General features: G+C 33.0%; 1 protein-coding gene across 5 annotated transcripts in view; it reads right to left on the bottom strand.

Annotated features, from left to right (window-relative positions):
* The window catches only part of FUT8 (fucosyltransferase 8), a 111,638-nt gene that overhangs the window by 11,366 nt on the left and 83,454 nt on the right, over window positions 1-16,818 (bottom strand). For all 5 annotated transcript variants that reach the window (XM_027642229.1, XM_027642230.1, XM_027642228.1 and 2 more), the window contains 2 exons: window positions 2,920-3,166; window positions 1,527-1,703 (listed from right to left, as the gene is read on the bottom strand). In XM_027642229.1, the coding sequence (XP_027498030.1) occupies window positions 1,527-1,703; window positions 2,920-3,166 (424 nt within the window). The remainder of the gene's footprint in view (window positions 1-1,526; window positions 1,704-2,919; window positions 3,167-16,818) is intronic.

The following is a 16,818-nucleotide window of genomic DNA, read 5'->3' as shown; positions in this document are numbered from 1 at the left end:
TCAGTGTAAGCTTTGACCTGAAAACTTAGCAGTAACGCATAAAAAATTCTCCACTATTTAGAGATTCTATGCCTTTCATTAATTAAGAAAACATACAAAATCAATGCTGTACTATTGAGCTGTAGCTTACCATAGTGCAGTAAGACTGTGATATGGAATGGACCTGAGCTGCAATGCTTAACATAATCCAGTACTGTTTTACTGAACCCGTTACACTCCTATAATTAGTTTTTGTTGCTATTGAAAACTTGGGATGATATGTTTACATAGGTAGAACATCTCATTATTATTCACAAAGAGTGCTAAAAACTGAAAGGCAAGCAAAAGTAAAGAAAAAATGCATAACTAAGATCGTTACAGAAAGAGTGAATTCTGTTATGTTACAAACTAATTAAAGTTACGTAGGACAGTACAATGAATTAAATATTATAACCTCAATTTTGTATTACCTGTCTTTTCATTGTTTAGATTTGCACTTTAAATGTTATTTTATAATTGTTTCTGATACTGTTCTTGCTTCTACAAATACAAAAATGGAAGGATTAGGTTGCCATCATCTGGAGTTGTGTATGTTCATTTAGTTTTTATAAAACACCATAACTTTAAACAGCAGTCCTTTATAGATATGAAAGAAAAATAGAAATAGCACAGTTGAAATACAGAGACTTTCAATGCTGCAGAAAATTCCTCTAAGAGAAAATAACATTTTCTGCTTACCTTGTATATTCCAAAGAAAATTTGTTACACAGTATGTTATCTTACATATTTTTCCAAGGATGTCTACCAAGGATAAAACAGTTCAAAAGCTTGCCACTATTGAGTAACCTTTATTTTAAGAAGTATTCATTATTTAAAAGTACTAATTTATATGTAAATACAGGCCATATTAGGAGTAAATGAATGCAAACTGCACATCTACGTTCTAGAGAGCTAGAAGGGGATGAAGGGGATAAAAAGGGACAGAGACACTGTCAAGAATCCCAGATATAGTTAAGGACAAACTTTAAAACCATTCAACATGTAGGGTGAAAGTCTTCTAAGTTGTCAATATAGAAGTCTATTTGAAAGTCATCAGAAGCTTTTCAACCTACTTACAAAAATTCCTCTGGCAGCTATTCACAGAAAGGTATTTTTTGGACAGGTGAAACTTCTTAATATATTAACCAGTTTTTACAATATTCCTAAATAGTTTATTTTTAATATGTATGTTTTTAAAAAAGTTTGGTGTGTTTAATATTTATATTTCTACCTCCCTTTTACAGCCTTGCTTTGTTTTTAAATAGTCAGAGGTATCTTGCTCAACTCTTCTAGATTTTTAACACTAATCTCTGAAAAGCATACTTGGGGGAAAAAAATCCAAAAGCAGCATATCTTAGAGGAAAATCAAAATCACTGGAAAATGAAATGCAATCTGAACCGAAAAAAGGATGAAAAAAATTATACTAAAACTTGGGTGTGCACAAGACTCAGAAATTGTAAAGCTAACCAGAAGGAACAAACTGTAATATAAACATAATTCATCTTACTTAGACTTTGCCTCTTGCAACAAGGAAGGGTCATCTGTAGCCAAATACACTCTCTTTTTATCGACTTGCATTCTGCGAGCGAGAAGTTCAAACCGCTCTTCAACATGTACCATGTATTCTTCAATCGGATGAAATGCTGCCTCTGTTCCTACTTTGTCTGTCCTTCGAACGTGAACACTGGGAAAAGGTAGAATACAATACACACTTTAATAAATGAAATTTTTACTCTAAGTTTCATGCCTGTGCTTTTAGAATGCATACTAATTGAATTCCTACATAAAATAAGGAAGGATTAAAAGTCATCCACGTTTATCACGACACAGTGACAGCACGAAGTTAGCTGTCAGTCTGTTCTTGAAAGCAATATAGTAATCTTGAAAAGAAGGCACAAGGTAACTGAAGGAAAAGAACGAAGGACATTGAATTACAGCATACGAGGTGTTTCTTCTATGCAGAAGGTTATCTGTTGTAGCTAGATAATGCTTGATCAATACAGCTCAAAAGGAAATCAGGAATATTTCCATCATGGATATACTGGGACACCAACTACAATGCATGGTTTGAATGAAGGTTGATATAAATGTATCTTTTCAACCTTCTTGAAACCTAACAAGTCTTCATATACACCAGTGGTGAAGGGGCCTACACCAACTCAATGGTCAAAAGCCGACTAACATTTGGACAAACCTATTGTGTACTTGTCAAAAAGCAAGTTTAAGGTTTGAAGGAAAATTCTGGCAAAGGAAGCAGTAGTTGCAGACTCTAGTACAGCAGTAGCAACATTTTTCATGTTATATGACAGCAAAACTTTTCTTCCACAAGCTGCTCTTTATTGCCCACAGGTGCTTCCTTCCTTCTCCCCATACAGACCATTCCAACTCATAGCTACCACTGAGAAACAACAACTGTGAAAAAATCAGCAGGGAAGCAAAAGGCACATACCATGTCCATATGTAGCCAGTGATAAAATTAGTTGTGGATTGTGGCATGTAAAATGTAGGCCTAGCCTCTTTTCCTCAAATGAAAAAGCTATAGGCACTTAAAAAGAAGAGCCAGACAGTAAAGTGTCTGGGTCTTTAATTGCTGTAAGGCAATTAAATCAACAAAATTCTGTATTACTAGACATGAAAGGATATGTTAAAAAATCTTCTATTGAGATGCCTTTTATATATCAGTCCAACTGCAGGTAGACAAGGATGCTGAAGGAGTACTTGTAATCAGTTTGTATTATGCACAGTTAAAAAATAATAGCTTCATCTAGAAATCTCTACATCTCTCCCTACAAAATACTTGAGGCTCTTAGATAATCATCATAAAACAGTTTTTCCTGAACAGAAATCACTACATACACATATTAAAGCACAGAGAGTTAAAAAGAAAACTAAATACCCACCCGATCACTGGATGTTTGAAACCAAGTTTCCTTGTGGCTTCCTCTATTTCTTTTTCTAGCCAGGGCTGTGGACGAATCAAGTATTTCACAAACTGTGAAACCCACCACACTGCAGGATCCCCATGTACACGAATTAGTCTATCAGCCAAGTCTTCAGGGACAGCCAAGGGTAAATAAGGTGGCCGTGGGTGTAAGCTGTCAACAATGGGAAGTTCCACCACCTGAACATCCTTATCATTAGCCTCACCTGTTTTAAAATACATACTAGGATGAGTCAAGTAGTTTACTTTATTAATAAACTTTACCACTGGCAAACAATATCCCAAACATATCAGCTAATCTGTATCTTCTACTTCAAAAAGACTACCTAACCCTTGTTCTACTTTTTCAAAATAGCATTAAAAAAATCTAATAAAAATCATAGTTCTAGACTGGACTTATATATGAACTGTATCTAACAATGCACTTAAGTAGAACAAAATTGAAGGTCCTTGAATTCTTAGCAGCTGGTAGTTAATAAAATACAAAATGTGTTCTGCTTTACATATTCATACCTTTTAATATGCAACTACACCATTACTGTGTGGTAAGGCTTACTTGGACAGACTTGTTACCTAAAATGTCTAAAACTCAATTAATTGTTAAAAATTCAACAAAGAAGTATTTTGAGGCATAAGAAATTGTTAAAAAAATAACTACGGCTCTGCTGCTCTTTTGAATACATTTTATTGGAGTAAATCTCGGCATTTCAGACATCATTCCAACAACTGAATTAGCTATTCTGTTGATAGAAGAAAAGAAAGACAATTCCTGGCTTCAAGAATTTAAACTATGAAGATAAGTAGCAAATTAAACAGATCAAGGAAAACACAAGCACAAGCAATGTATAAGCATGTGAGGTACATCCAGGTAAGAATTTGTTATCTTTTAAATACTAACTATAGTATGGCACGGATGTTTTAGAAGGGCTTAAGAGCTACCAAACATTTTTTAAGAGTTTTTACAAATTACATGAACACAAACATCTACATAATTCATAATTCAAAGCTATGTTCATATACTGAAATAAATTATAATACATGGCAACATAAACCAAAACATTACATTTTTGAAGCACTGAACATTTCAGGTAATATTTCCACTGTGCTCATCTGCTCCAAAATAATGTTTCTGTTGTTTGCAGTGTTTACTGGCAAAGATGGTTAGTTCTCCCTTTAGTGCTCACCAGCCAGGAAAGAAAACTGCTTTAAATATAAGCAAATCAAACTCATATAACTGTTGACGAACAAGTAAATCTTATGGCCAAAAAAAATCGATTCAGGGCAGGAATAATGAGTTTAAGAACAGTTAAAAATCCCAAAGGTTAGAACACTTTCACATGTACTCATTTCAGCATACTTGGGACAAAGTCCTAGAAGCAGGATAATTGCATGATTAAGTCATACATTGCCAGAATGCTACATTAACACCCGTGAGCCTACCAAGACTAGTCAAAATTCAGCAGTAACTCTCTGAGATATGGCTATTTAAATAAGGAATGTTTGATATTCTTAGGTATATTTTCAATTAATTTTTACTAGATTTGGAAAATCTAGATTCCTATTCAATATTTCATCACTGCACTGTATAACATCACTGTAAGGGGAATATTTTAGAAGAATTTCCCATAGAATATGTACTACAGGTGTGGATGATCCTTTTTAATTCAAGAAGCCAATTCCTATTTTTATCATCTATTACATCACACATACAGGAAAAGATTTAATACAAGTTCATACATTTAGTAAAAATACTGAGCTTTAAGTCTTCTTACAATCTGATGGATAATATTTTATTAGTATGACTTCAGAAAGCTGCAATAAAGAAAAGCATCATGAAGCCATGGAAGTGCAAGTGCAGATGTGAACTATCAGGCAGAAGTTTAGACAAGAAATATTTAGCTTGGGAATGCTATGAAAGAATGTTAGAGGTTCCATTCTTTTTACCCTTTCCCCCTCAACTGACAGTGTGGGAAGGAAGAGGGTGGTAAAAGAAGTAACATCAATCTTAGCCAAGAGAAGAAAGAAAAGACTTTAATCTTAAGTTAGAGAAGGAAATTCACTGCAAACCTTACAAGGGGAAAAAGCACAGATGCAAAGTGCATATAAAAAGGTGGATTTTTGTTAAGTACAGTAACACTGACTAGCTTTTAAACTTCATTCTGTCACTGAAAAAATACACTGATGTGTAAAGACAGTCATTTGGAAAATTTTGCTAGTGATAAAGCTGATTGAGCAATCTAATCTACTATTTGACATTCTTGACTCTGAGAAGACCAATTCTGACACAATTTCAACCCAATACATTTTTTTCATCCTATTTAAAGGATAAGAGTGTGCTTCTAAAAATTTCCACAGGCTGTCTTAAGGTTTTGAAGAAAACGAGACTGGCCAGAAATAATTAGGAAAGCTCTGAGCATATATAGCAAACTATATTAAAATATAACAAAATCACAAGAATATCAAAGAAGATTGTTAAAAAAAAAACAGATTTCAGCTTTCAACTGTATGTGATAGGCTGTTTGATAGTAATGAAACTGCAAGACGTGTTGCAAACCGAAATCAGAAACAACCAAAATGTATTTCATTAAGGAAAAACAAATCTGATTATTCAAAATAACTACTAGGTTGAGTGTTAGCAAGTGCTCTTTGAGGGAGGAATAACTCCTTTTTGAGAAGGAACTGAAAATATAATATGGTTATTTCACAGAGATTAAGACTTCCTTACTTTGTAAAACTATAGAATAGGGAACCTAATAATGGAACTACTACTGAAAGTATGGGTAACAAATGGAAAGTCATAAAATGAAATATTTACAACTACACATCAAGGGATGTGTTGATATTATAATTAGACATTTTGAAATGGTTACAGAAGCCCCTCATGCTTCAGGATTACTGTTAACAGTTACTGATGACAAAATAATTGTGACACACAGTAGTGTGTTGAAACAATGCATATAACTGTCTTTTTAAAAAAAAAATTAAAAATCAAATGGTAAATATGGTCATGGCTATTTGCAATGATGTTTTATTTTATTAATGCTTTACACAACATTAACATCTCCATAATCAAACACACAGATATGTGTACAATTCAGGAAAACTTTATGATAACTCTCTAAATTTTATTACCTTTATCATCATTTTGAACAATGAATGAAAAACTTCCTGTTAGTCTTCACTTACTTTTAAAAGTATGGGAGAGCAGATGCAGTAAAAGGAAACCTTACAGCAACTTTCTCTTGGACAAAACCCGTTAAGAGTATCTCTTTAGTAACCCTAAGAAGTAAACAACTCTCTGGCAACAGCCATATAGGCAAGTGACAGCTTTCTTATCCTACTGATTACTTTTTTTTTGTGCAGTGTTTGTGGAAAGATTCCTAATATTGTCCTATTTTCAACAGACATAGTTTAAAAAACTGTTATCCGTTTTTGGATAGCAGGATATTGTTTTAGTTGACTCGAAAACAAACTGCAATCAAAATCAATGATAGAGGAGACAACCAAAACTCAGTCAGATCAATAGGCAAGCAGATACATTACAAAACAATTAAGTCACGTTCCTGATTCATATGAACTGTATCTGTTCAACTGAAGATAGTGAAGCAGAGTTAAAAATACAGAATGAACTTTTTATCCACACATTTCTTCAGTTTTTAGCTAAATACTCTCTAATTTGTAAAATATTTGAGTTTTTCAACTTCTCAGCTGTATTTTGTTAATAGATAAGGCATAAAGGTAATAATCCTTACTGATGTTTGTATCTTTTTCTCATGTTGGTAGTTCAAATCACAGCATTATCATGTCAGTCAGGTCCAATTCCCTGCTCACTGTTGGTCCAACTGACATTTGAACACAGAATCGTAGAATTATTTAAGTTGGGAGATAACTCTAGAGTAGTTACACATCATTTACATGTCAGCAATATTTTAAATTACTTATTCTGCTGTGATTTATTTTGCTTTTACAGTTGCCAAAGTTTGTCACAATAATTCTATTTATAGCTTGTTTAACTTTCATGATTCCAGGTGCTTTTTTTCAGTTTGGATTAACCTAAATAATTGTCCTCCAAAGTTCTGCAACTTAATTCATTTTTGCTTCACCGAGTAACCAAAATATTGAATGTGTTTGCAATAGTCATAAAGTAGTGCAATATTGAGAACACTCACTCTTACCCTAACAACGTGTTCTGGAGGAAGATCATGGACTGTATAGAAATTGATTTTTATTCAAATGACTCATGCCAGTTGCACCATCTAGTTCTTATTTATTACAGTATTTTGGATATGTTCACCACTAACACATCAGTAATACAGTTTCAATTTCCAGGAGTCGTACCAATTACTTTTTAAATACTGAAATGAGTTCCATGTGTTATAAAAAGCATAACTTTGCTTCTCTGCAGTATCCCAATGTGCCTTAATCACTTTATAGTCCTCAGGAGTTACATGATTTTTCATGATTTGGCACAACCTTACTATCTGTCTGGTTTTCAAATTTAATCTTTGTCCTTCTAGTTTAAAGCCCATTTAGAACCTTTTGCTATTTGTATCTTTCATATCAATTTCTTTGATACCTGAAAAATGTTGGTTTGGCTCAAAAAAACCTTTGGAATTTTGTCATTTTAGCTAACCTTACTTCCTGCTATCTGAACATTGGCTCATACCTGCACTTAGATGGGCATTTTCGTTGGGCATTCATTACTTTCTTACTTGAAAGGAGGCTGACATTTTGCCACGCAATCACTACTGTTAGTTAATGTTAACTGAAAACCTGTTTGATCATTTATTCTCCTATCATTTAAAAATTCACCAGTTGATTTTGAAGTATGTTTTTAAGAAGCTGTCCTTAAAAGTATGCCAAGGAATAGCATGCTAAGGACATTTCTGTCTTGTAAATGAGAACTGCAATTTAATTTCTGTTTCTGTTGCTAGAAACACAACTGAATAAACTCATGTACAAATGGAATCGCTTCACTGCTTTTCTGTTTCTATAATATACTTATTTAAGCTGATATAAACTTGCATAGACTAATCACAGATCTACTTAACCAAGCTCTACAACTTGAAAGACAGACTGCCAATTTGAAACCTTACCTAAATGAACAATTCTTAATTCAACCACATGAGATATGTCAGAGTGCTAAGAATGCTGTTTGATTAGCATTCAGACTATACTGAATTCTCACAAGGCTCCTTGTTGTCTTGCTGGCTACTGTTACTTAATGCAAAGACAGCAGGTTCAGGGTTCATCAATGATATTTTAATGCTTTTCTTCACAAATCAGATAAGGTAAAAAAATGAAAACTATACAAAGTTATGGTGTGTTATGCTACTTATGAATTGTCAACTAGTTCAGAAGAAAGAAAAAGTAGGCTTTTATCTGTTCTGTGATGCAGACTACATCTCCTACAACTATCTTTTGGGGATTTCCAAACTTTAATAAAGTTACCTCACAAGAACTTTACGCTATAGTTGAATTATAAAATGGAATTGGCATGAGATAAAAATCCTGTTTTTCTTCTAAAGTACTCAGTGTAAAATATCACTCATACATCTAAATGTTTTTTCTCTACAGTTTTACTTTGTACAATTTTTAATACAAAATTTTTGAGCTTAGTTTCTGATTACTTTCTCACTAGTGTTCCACTTACTAATCTTTTAATCATCCTTTACTTAACCAAACCTTTTAAGGTAGGCAGGTGTTGAATAAATTTGGTGCAATTCTGATTTAAAGAAACTGAAAATACAGTCCTTTTTCCCCCAGGTTTCATATGCCATATGAAGAGTATTGTTCCATTTATCATCCCAAGAGGTTGATTCTCAATAGCTTCAGGAATGAATACACAAAAATGTTTTCTAAGATGCCAACATGCCTTTTATTACTTTTTTCAATCCAGCACTCCCAAGGCTTTTTTCCTGAATTCTTTCCTCTCCTCTCTTGCACAACTCTTGCAACTATACTCACTCTTATGTCTCTTACCACTCTCTGTACTGTTTGCCTGTTGAAAAGTGACATCTGTGATCCATCACTGCTTCTCGCTTGCAGGCCCGAATATTGACTTCAGTACACAGTATATCCATTTTGAGGACTTCTGAGTGACCTTAACAAGACCTATTTCTTTTGGTCAAATTTGGCCAAAATTTATCAAACATTCAGAAATTGAACTAAGTTAGGATTAAAAAGAAAAAGAGCAGATAGAAAGGTAAAGCGTGACAACAAAACTTTCACTCTTATAAGACACTTGCCTAAAATACTTCTCTGCTAAAGATACTATTTTATCAGTTCCCTCCTAAAAAGTAAAAGTGTAACAATAGTCTTTCTGCTCCCGCAGAAACCCCTAACTTCCAGAGTTCCTGAACTACCAACATCTCTTTATAACACATGTGGCTTTCAATAGTATTTATCTTCCCATGTCATTCTGGTTCTTTGAAAATCCTACCCATAATCAAAACCATAATGTAAAGATAGAGAGTGCCCTTACTGTCTTAACACATGATGAGATTTCAGTAAATGTTTTCCCTTTTGAACCTAACGGAAGCCTGAACTGAGTGTAATGATTTCTGCATTTGAAATAGCTCTGTCTCTAATAAACTAAGGCAGTAGCACCTGCTGAAGCCTTTAGAGCCTCCATTCCCTTTTTAGCAAGCTCAGGAGAGCTGTATTATAAAGACCTACATTTCTGTTTCACTCTGTTGAAAACTTCTCATCACTTATTGGAAGTTTTTTGTGTCAATTGCCACATCACTTTGAGAGAACATCAAAAAGTAAAGATTTTTCCCTTCCTCAATTGTTTAGATACGCAGCACGACAGCTGGAAAGTTTACAGATGAAGTGACTGCACAAATTGACTTCATATAACAGTCAGCAGACTATTAAACTAAGAAAAAATCAAGAAGCTTACTAGTAATTTATTTTTCCTTTAATCTTTATATATTCAAACTGCTTTTGAACAGTGCCTTATTTCATCTAAAAAGCCTATATCAAAAGGGGTACCTGCCTAAGAGGAGTTTCAATTCCCTAGCTACCAGAAAATATCATAAAATGTATTTGCAGAGGGAAATACACTTTTATAAATGAAAAGGGGTTTTGCCATGTTATCCAAGTTTAGTCATTCAAGTAAACAGTAACCACAGTTGATGATTTAAAAGTAAGATCTTACATAAGGAAATAACTTAGGAAAACATTAAAAAAAGACCTTTGCAGCAATATTGAAAAGACTGATTTTGGATTTGATTTCAAATAATTCCACTGAAGCTTATTCTCTATTTCAGTCTATTGTTAATTACTATATACTTGAAAATTCTTCCAAATACTTGCTTTGTATATTAGGTTATCTTTTCTGGAACACAAGATAGACTACTTTTATAATAATCCTTCGACATCTTCAGGGACTTATCTCTTTCATGCATATGTTCATTGGACATACATTTGAGCCTGTAACAAGCATGTATAAGCACATCAAAAACAAGACAACATGCAGACAATATTTTATATCTCATGACCTAGAAGTTTGCAACAGGTCATGAGAATGGAGTTAATATTTGCACTTGGTTGTCTAGGTGTCTTTTGGAGGAGTGCTCCCAGTTTAGATAAGACATTTACTGTGTTTTTGAGCTAGTGGTTTATAACTCCCAATCTTGTATTGTCCTAATATGAACACTTGGAAGATTAATCTTTCAATGAATTAGTAAAAGTACCTCCATATGCAAGTCCAAATGGAACAAAACTCTCAAGGTATGAGTAGACAGAAAGACATTTTAGTTAGCCATAAATCAAACAGGAGACAATAAAACTGCTGTGTTGTTTGAGATTCATAGAAGTGAGGCACACGTCACCCTAACAATGCATCTGAAAGAAACAGGGATGCATTCTACATCATATGGTCTACCAACATGAAAGGAGAAAAATCAAGAGTGTAACTTTGCAATAATGGAAAAGGAAGTTTTTCTGGTCTTCAGTCATAGGGGAAAATGTAATGGAAGTATTAATAAAAAAAACAGGATAAATCACATATAATGTTTCCTCCATAACTATTACAGTAATAAACTATTATTAATTTGCATACTACTGGAAATTTAAAGCCACTACCATTTCTTACAGGAATTAAGAATACTTGCAAACAAAATACCTATGGTTTTGAGGTTTGTCAAGTATTTATGTAACAGTAAATAGCAGAAAAAGGAAAATTAACACAATGGCATTTATGGACATGCAATGACAAAAAAAGGATATTATAGTAAATATTTTTCTTTGAATATTACATATTTATTGCTTCATACGAAACGTTAACAAAATAAATGTGTGTCTTCCCATATGGGTAGGAAACCAATGCAATAAAATGTAGCTTTTCAAATTTTTTATCTTTTCACAACACTAGAAAGAAATCAGTGGGCTGATGGCCTAAAGATTGAGAAACAGAAATATAAAATGCAAGAAGTTACTTCTGCCTTAAAAGCCTTAGTATAGCTTTCAGCTATTTCACATGGTGGAAAAACTGTTTCAGAACCATTTGCCTGCAAGCATCTTTTCTTCGTGACATTCTGAATCTATTCAAAAAATATATCTTGAGAATTAGCTGACATTTTTAGGTAGTTTTTTAAATTCATTATTCAAATGCAAAAAGACAAAAACTTTTTAGGACTTGGTGAAGTTACACTGAAACAAATGAAATGTCCAGCCTTGCACTACAGCCTCTCTATACAGAATTAATAGTACCTGCATTAATAGAATAAACAACCCCCCATAATAAACAATACATTCCCAAATATCAGGGTGATAACTCCTAGTGCTGGAGGTGCTCTGGGATGTCTTCTACCTGGGAATGGTGCTAGCCATTTTCAAGACATAGGAAAGGTTTGGATGAGATATTTGCAAGACTGGAATTCAACTCCACAGTTGGCAGTTCAGAGTACCCCTGTTTAAAATTACTTAAAAACAGGTCATATTACTTAACCAGAATGCTGTAATGACCAGTGTAATACATGAGAAAGTAATCTGAAACTTGAATGCAGGTTATAATTCCCCAAAAATCTATGAATGCTTCAGTTTGGATTGAAACTTACGCAGCCAAACAAAGAACTCAGATTAACATCTGAAACTTTGTAAAGATTGCTTGAGACCTAACATACTTCTAAGGTAATTTTACTCTCAATTTACCTCATGCTGTCTTTTTATATTCAAAAAAAAAGGATTTTTTTTTCATTTAAACACAAAGCACATTAATATTCTTCCCTACTGTGCATGCTGCAGTACAACTTTTCGAATTTGTTTTTTAAATCAAATAAACTCTAATATTAGTCCAATCTGTAGCTCTTTTGCTTACAAGAAGGTTTACAGTTACGCAAAAAACCTTTTTTGCAGTTTAAAATGGAAACTTTGTTTACCAATCTGTAATTTATCATCTATGATTTAATGCTCGTGAGAAAAGTTTGCCCTTAATCACTAACCTACTACTATCAGTTTTGCTGCTACACTGGGGGTAACATCAATCTTTTAGGAAAATGACAAAGTCATGCTTCAAAGGTAATATTTCATATGAACAGCATAAAATCTGTGATCAAATATGTGAACAATTATTAGTACCACTGCATAGAACAAAGCCAAGAATCCTTTTCTCCTGCTCCATGTTCTCCATAGATTTCTAAGTCTACAAAGTACCAGCAGCGTTTCAGCTTCTCCTTATCAATCAATGTAGGGAAGTAAGTCCCTGCTATTTGGAAAATAATTATTTCAGTGGTAAATTACCTTCATTCACTTCAACACACTTAAACAATTCTCATTGAACAACGTGTTTGCTAGTGCCCTTATGGTCCTGCCCATGCACTGAACTATTACCAAACAGTCAATTGCCTTCTATACAGACATCAAATCTTAATCTAAATTAAAAATTAGATAAGGAGAACTCACTGTATAAAATCCCCACATATTTGCTTCTTGAACATGATTGGATAGATAGCACAATTATATACACCAAACATTAAAGAAATACATACATTCTCACTTCTGCCACCAGAAAATTTACTTAACAATGGCTGTATTTAAAGGAAAGTATTCCCCATTTTTATCCCATCCTGCTAAAAATGCTGCTGACATGGAAAATAACCTTCAAGAACACCATTCCTTCATCAAGAATAGACTTGCTATAATTCCTCACACAATTAAATGAGAACCAATAGTACACTTAGCCTATGTAAATGGTGTAATTACAATCACCATTCAATGGGTGGGCTTGATTGATTATAGCATGAAAGAGCACACACATGTATTTTATGAAGAAGTTATTAAAATACAAATTAATTTAGTTTAATATGGCAGATTTGGGATTGCACAAAGGAACTTCATGTCACAAATTGTAAAGTATTGCTACAAAACAAACAAACAAACAAAAAAACCCAGATCCACTGAAAAAACAAAGGCAAACATTCACCTATGTAAAAAAAACCCAAAATAAATAAAACTAGTTTCAAGAAATGACTGCATCTCCTGTAATTCTAATTTCAGATCATGCAAGCTTTTCCGCTTCTGGACAGGTTGTCAACAGGGGTCAACAGCAGGAGCAAGTTGTTAAAAAACAGACCTCATTTTCAACTGTCCAGCTACATCGTTGTCTAAAAGTAGAAATATTTCCCATACAGAAGTGGCAGAACCAGCTTTTAAAACTTGCTTCATTTTAGAATTGAATTATATTCTTTAATCTCCTATGGTGAAGCACATTTTTGTGGCCTTGAATCAGTGCAGGTCTTCCTCAGAATCCTTTCATATTTATCAATATCCATTATGAAGGCCAGATAACAGAACTAGACAGTTCCTGCAGCCTCTCATTGCTCTGCAAGGCAAAACCAACTTCTTGCTATTATTCAATAACCCTCCCCTTAGACATGAAAAAGGATCACATTTTGCTCCCTTAGGCTACTGCATTGCTCTGAAAACTTAGACCTATCTCATTAAAATTCCAAGGTTCTTCTAAGAGTTACCACTTCCTAAACATATTTATATCTTTACACATACAAATGTCTTTCTACAGAGTATCTTACAAGGTACCTTGAGGACAAAAACATCTACACAGTATCAGTAGCTTGATTTCAAGTTAACACAACTGAAAAAAAGGGAAAATACAGACATTGCTGTTACGCTCTGTTTTCTCAAATCACCATTTTCCAGTATGCTTCACAGAAATGGAATTTGCTTGAATTAAAATGTAAATAATGAAAGTCCGTGTATAAAAATTATATTAAGAAATAGAAATGGACCCATTTTTTTCTGCAGGATTTTATAAAGAAGATTGAAACGTGGGAGCAAAACATAACTCATACAATTGTATGCAAGTTAAATGATTTTTTTAGGTCAATACTAAATATTCATCTGATTTGCATAAAAGAAAAACTACTCTCAAGGAATATCTAGTTCATGGAATGAAAGTTTTATTTATTGCAATTAATTCTGCACAACTTTTTATGCTTTGATTTTGCAATTTTTATTTAGTCCTTTTGATACTGTTGCCTGATAGGCTTTAATAAATTAAAAATTCATTTTGTGTACCCACAGCATCCTCTTTCTTGAATTATACATATAAACATATTAGTTAATTCATATTTTAAGATTATAGTTCAATTAATACTTAAAAGCTGGCACTACCAACAAATGAAGAGCTCTGCCATTTTTTTCCCCTCTGGGTATCCCTTCCTTAAAAGCATTAATTCATCAAACCATAGCTAGAGGCAGCAAAATCAATATTCAAGGGTAACTGCAGGAAACTTTGTTTCAGGTTTCCTTTTTCAAGTTATCTTTCATCCTAGTGGCTTGTAGGCCTAATGGGAAGGAGTACATACTGTTATTTAAAGCATATAGATTGCTTCTTTATTTGCACATCCCAAGAAATGCAGATATAACTTCTAACTGTACATTAACCTGTCCTTCCTCTTAATCTGTTTTCTTTTCCCATTTATTGTTTAATTCCATTTTTTTATCTAGTTATTTTATAGTCCTTTTTCAATGTATTATTGGGGAATGCCACTGTAACATCATAAATCAGCAACTAAAAAATTATAAGAAGAGGCCTCCTCTGTTTTAGCATGTTGCAATGACAACAGAACGTTATGACCTGACTAAATAATTATTTTAAAGAACATTAATCAAAAATTTCATTATAAATATGTCTTCAAAAGTTCCCTATATTTTGGCTCTTATTACTAAGAAATCATTCATGCTTCTTATAAAAATTCCTACCTAAATTATTAATGAACAGTTTGACCATTGATATCAAAGGAAAAATTAATGACAAGATGCAATTACAGGCAAGACAAAATTTTAAAATTAAAAAGAGCATGCATACCATCATCTCTTATTAAGATTTTTTTTTTCTCTAGAATGACTGTATGACTGAAACAAAGGAAAATGAGAAATTATGCCATGGTGTGAAATAACTGCTCTATTTACAAAAACCTGTAATAGAATTCTCAATCTGTTAACATGCTTAAGCTAGAAACGCTGAACTTGATTATAGAAATGCCATGTCAAACACAAAGAACAATTCCTGCCAGACATGACACGAGCTGAGATGATCTCTAATTCTCCACACAGATGAGAATATGCTTCACTAATCTTCTGATATCAGGTTAATATCCGCTTGCTTATTTAAATTCACCTTACTTCCCAAATTCCAAAACCAAACTTAGTTTTTATGCCTAGTTAGGAGAGGACTGGACAAACAAAATTTCAGAAATATATGTATTCTCAGCTTATATAAGCTTCTTAATTCTTTGTAGAAGATAGTAATATCTAAATTGTTTCTCTGAAGATAAACTTCAGAAACTTCCAAATTTTGTGCTGCTAATAAAACTAAAATAAAAGTGTCGAGTAGAGGCAATTTAATTAAAAAGAAGAAAGATAAATGTACAGATTTAAACAATTTTGTCATGAACCACATTTTACTGAACTATTATCTATGCAGGTCTGCAAATTACATGAAAGCAACTCTTTTAGATTATATACTTTTCTGACTTTTTGCCTATTTCTATAATTTAGATTGAAATCTTCTTAAATTATTCACTGGTATGAATACTTTTGAAACATAATTAAAAAACAATTTTTATTAAAAATCCCTATACACAGCATAGTAGGTACACTACATAGGAGAAACACTGAAATGGAAATTTATACATGTCAATGCATTTTTATACATTTATTTTGAAAATCTAAAAAATCCGACACTTGAGAATTTGTGGAGGAAAAAAAAAATTAAAGGTGTGGTTTTGCAGAAGAGCTGCTGCTAACTAAAGTCAAGAATTTCAGACTTCTTTTGTCCCTGTAAAGATACAGGGAATAAAATAAATAAATATATAAGTAAATAAAAATCTATATAAATTTAGGGAGACACAAAAAACAAAGAGAAACCTTCAGCAAGACCGAATGTCTTTCAAATTTACCAGTAACTAAGTATCCAGTGTAGATTCCTACTGAAGCCACATGGAAACCAGTAAAAGAGATTGATTGTCAGTATCATTCTTCCTCAATGATCATGCCATTACAGAAGATTATAATTTAACACAGTTTATAGTGTGTGTGGCTAGTCAGTAGGCTAACTCTAGAAAGATCTTCTTTCATAGCTGAATGTCTTCTAGTTCTAGAACATCAAAACTGAGATTAGTGGCATTCATTACTAGAAAAAAAAATGATCACATAAACATATTTCATGCATTCAGTCTTCAAACTATTCATCCTGATAGAAAAACTCATTGGAAAAAAAAACAAACAAACAAAAAACAAACAAACAAAAAACTGTAGGGAGCTAAAGTGAAACATTATTTGTACCTTTATCAGCAAGAGTCCATATTGCAGCAAATCATGATCTATTTTA

This window comes from Corapipo altera, unplaced genomic scaffold (assembly GCF_003945725.1).
Source record: "Corapipo altera isolate COAL_440 unplaced genomic scaffold, ASM394572v1 23b, whole genome shotgun sequence".
NCBI classification, from domain to species: Eukaryota; Metazoa; Chordata; class Aves; order Passeriformes; family Pipridae; genus Corapipo; species Corapipo altera.
Note: the sequence above shows the minus strand (reverse complement) of the source record. Positions and strands in the feature narration are given on the sequence as shown.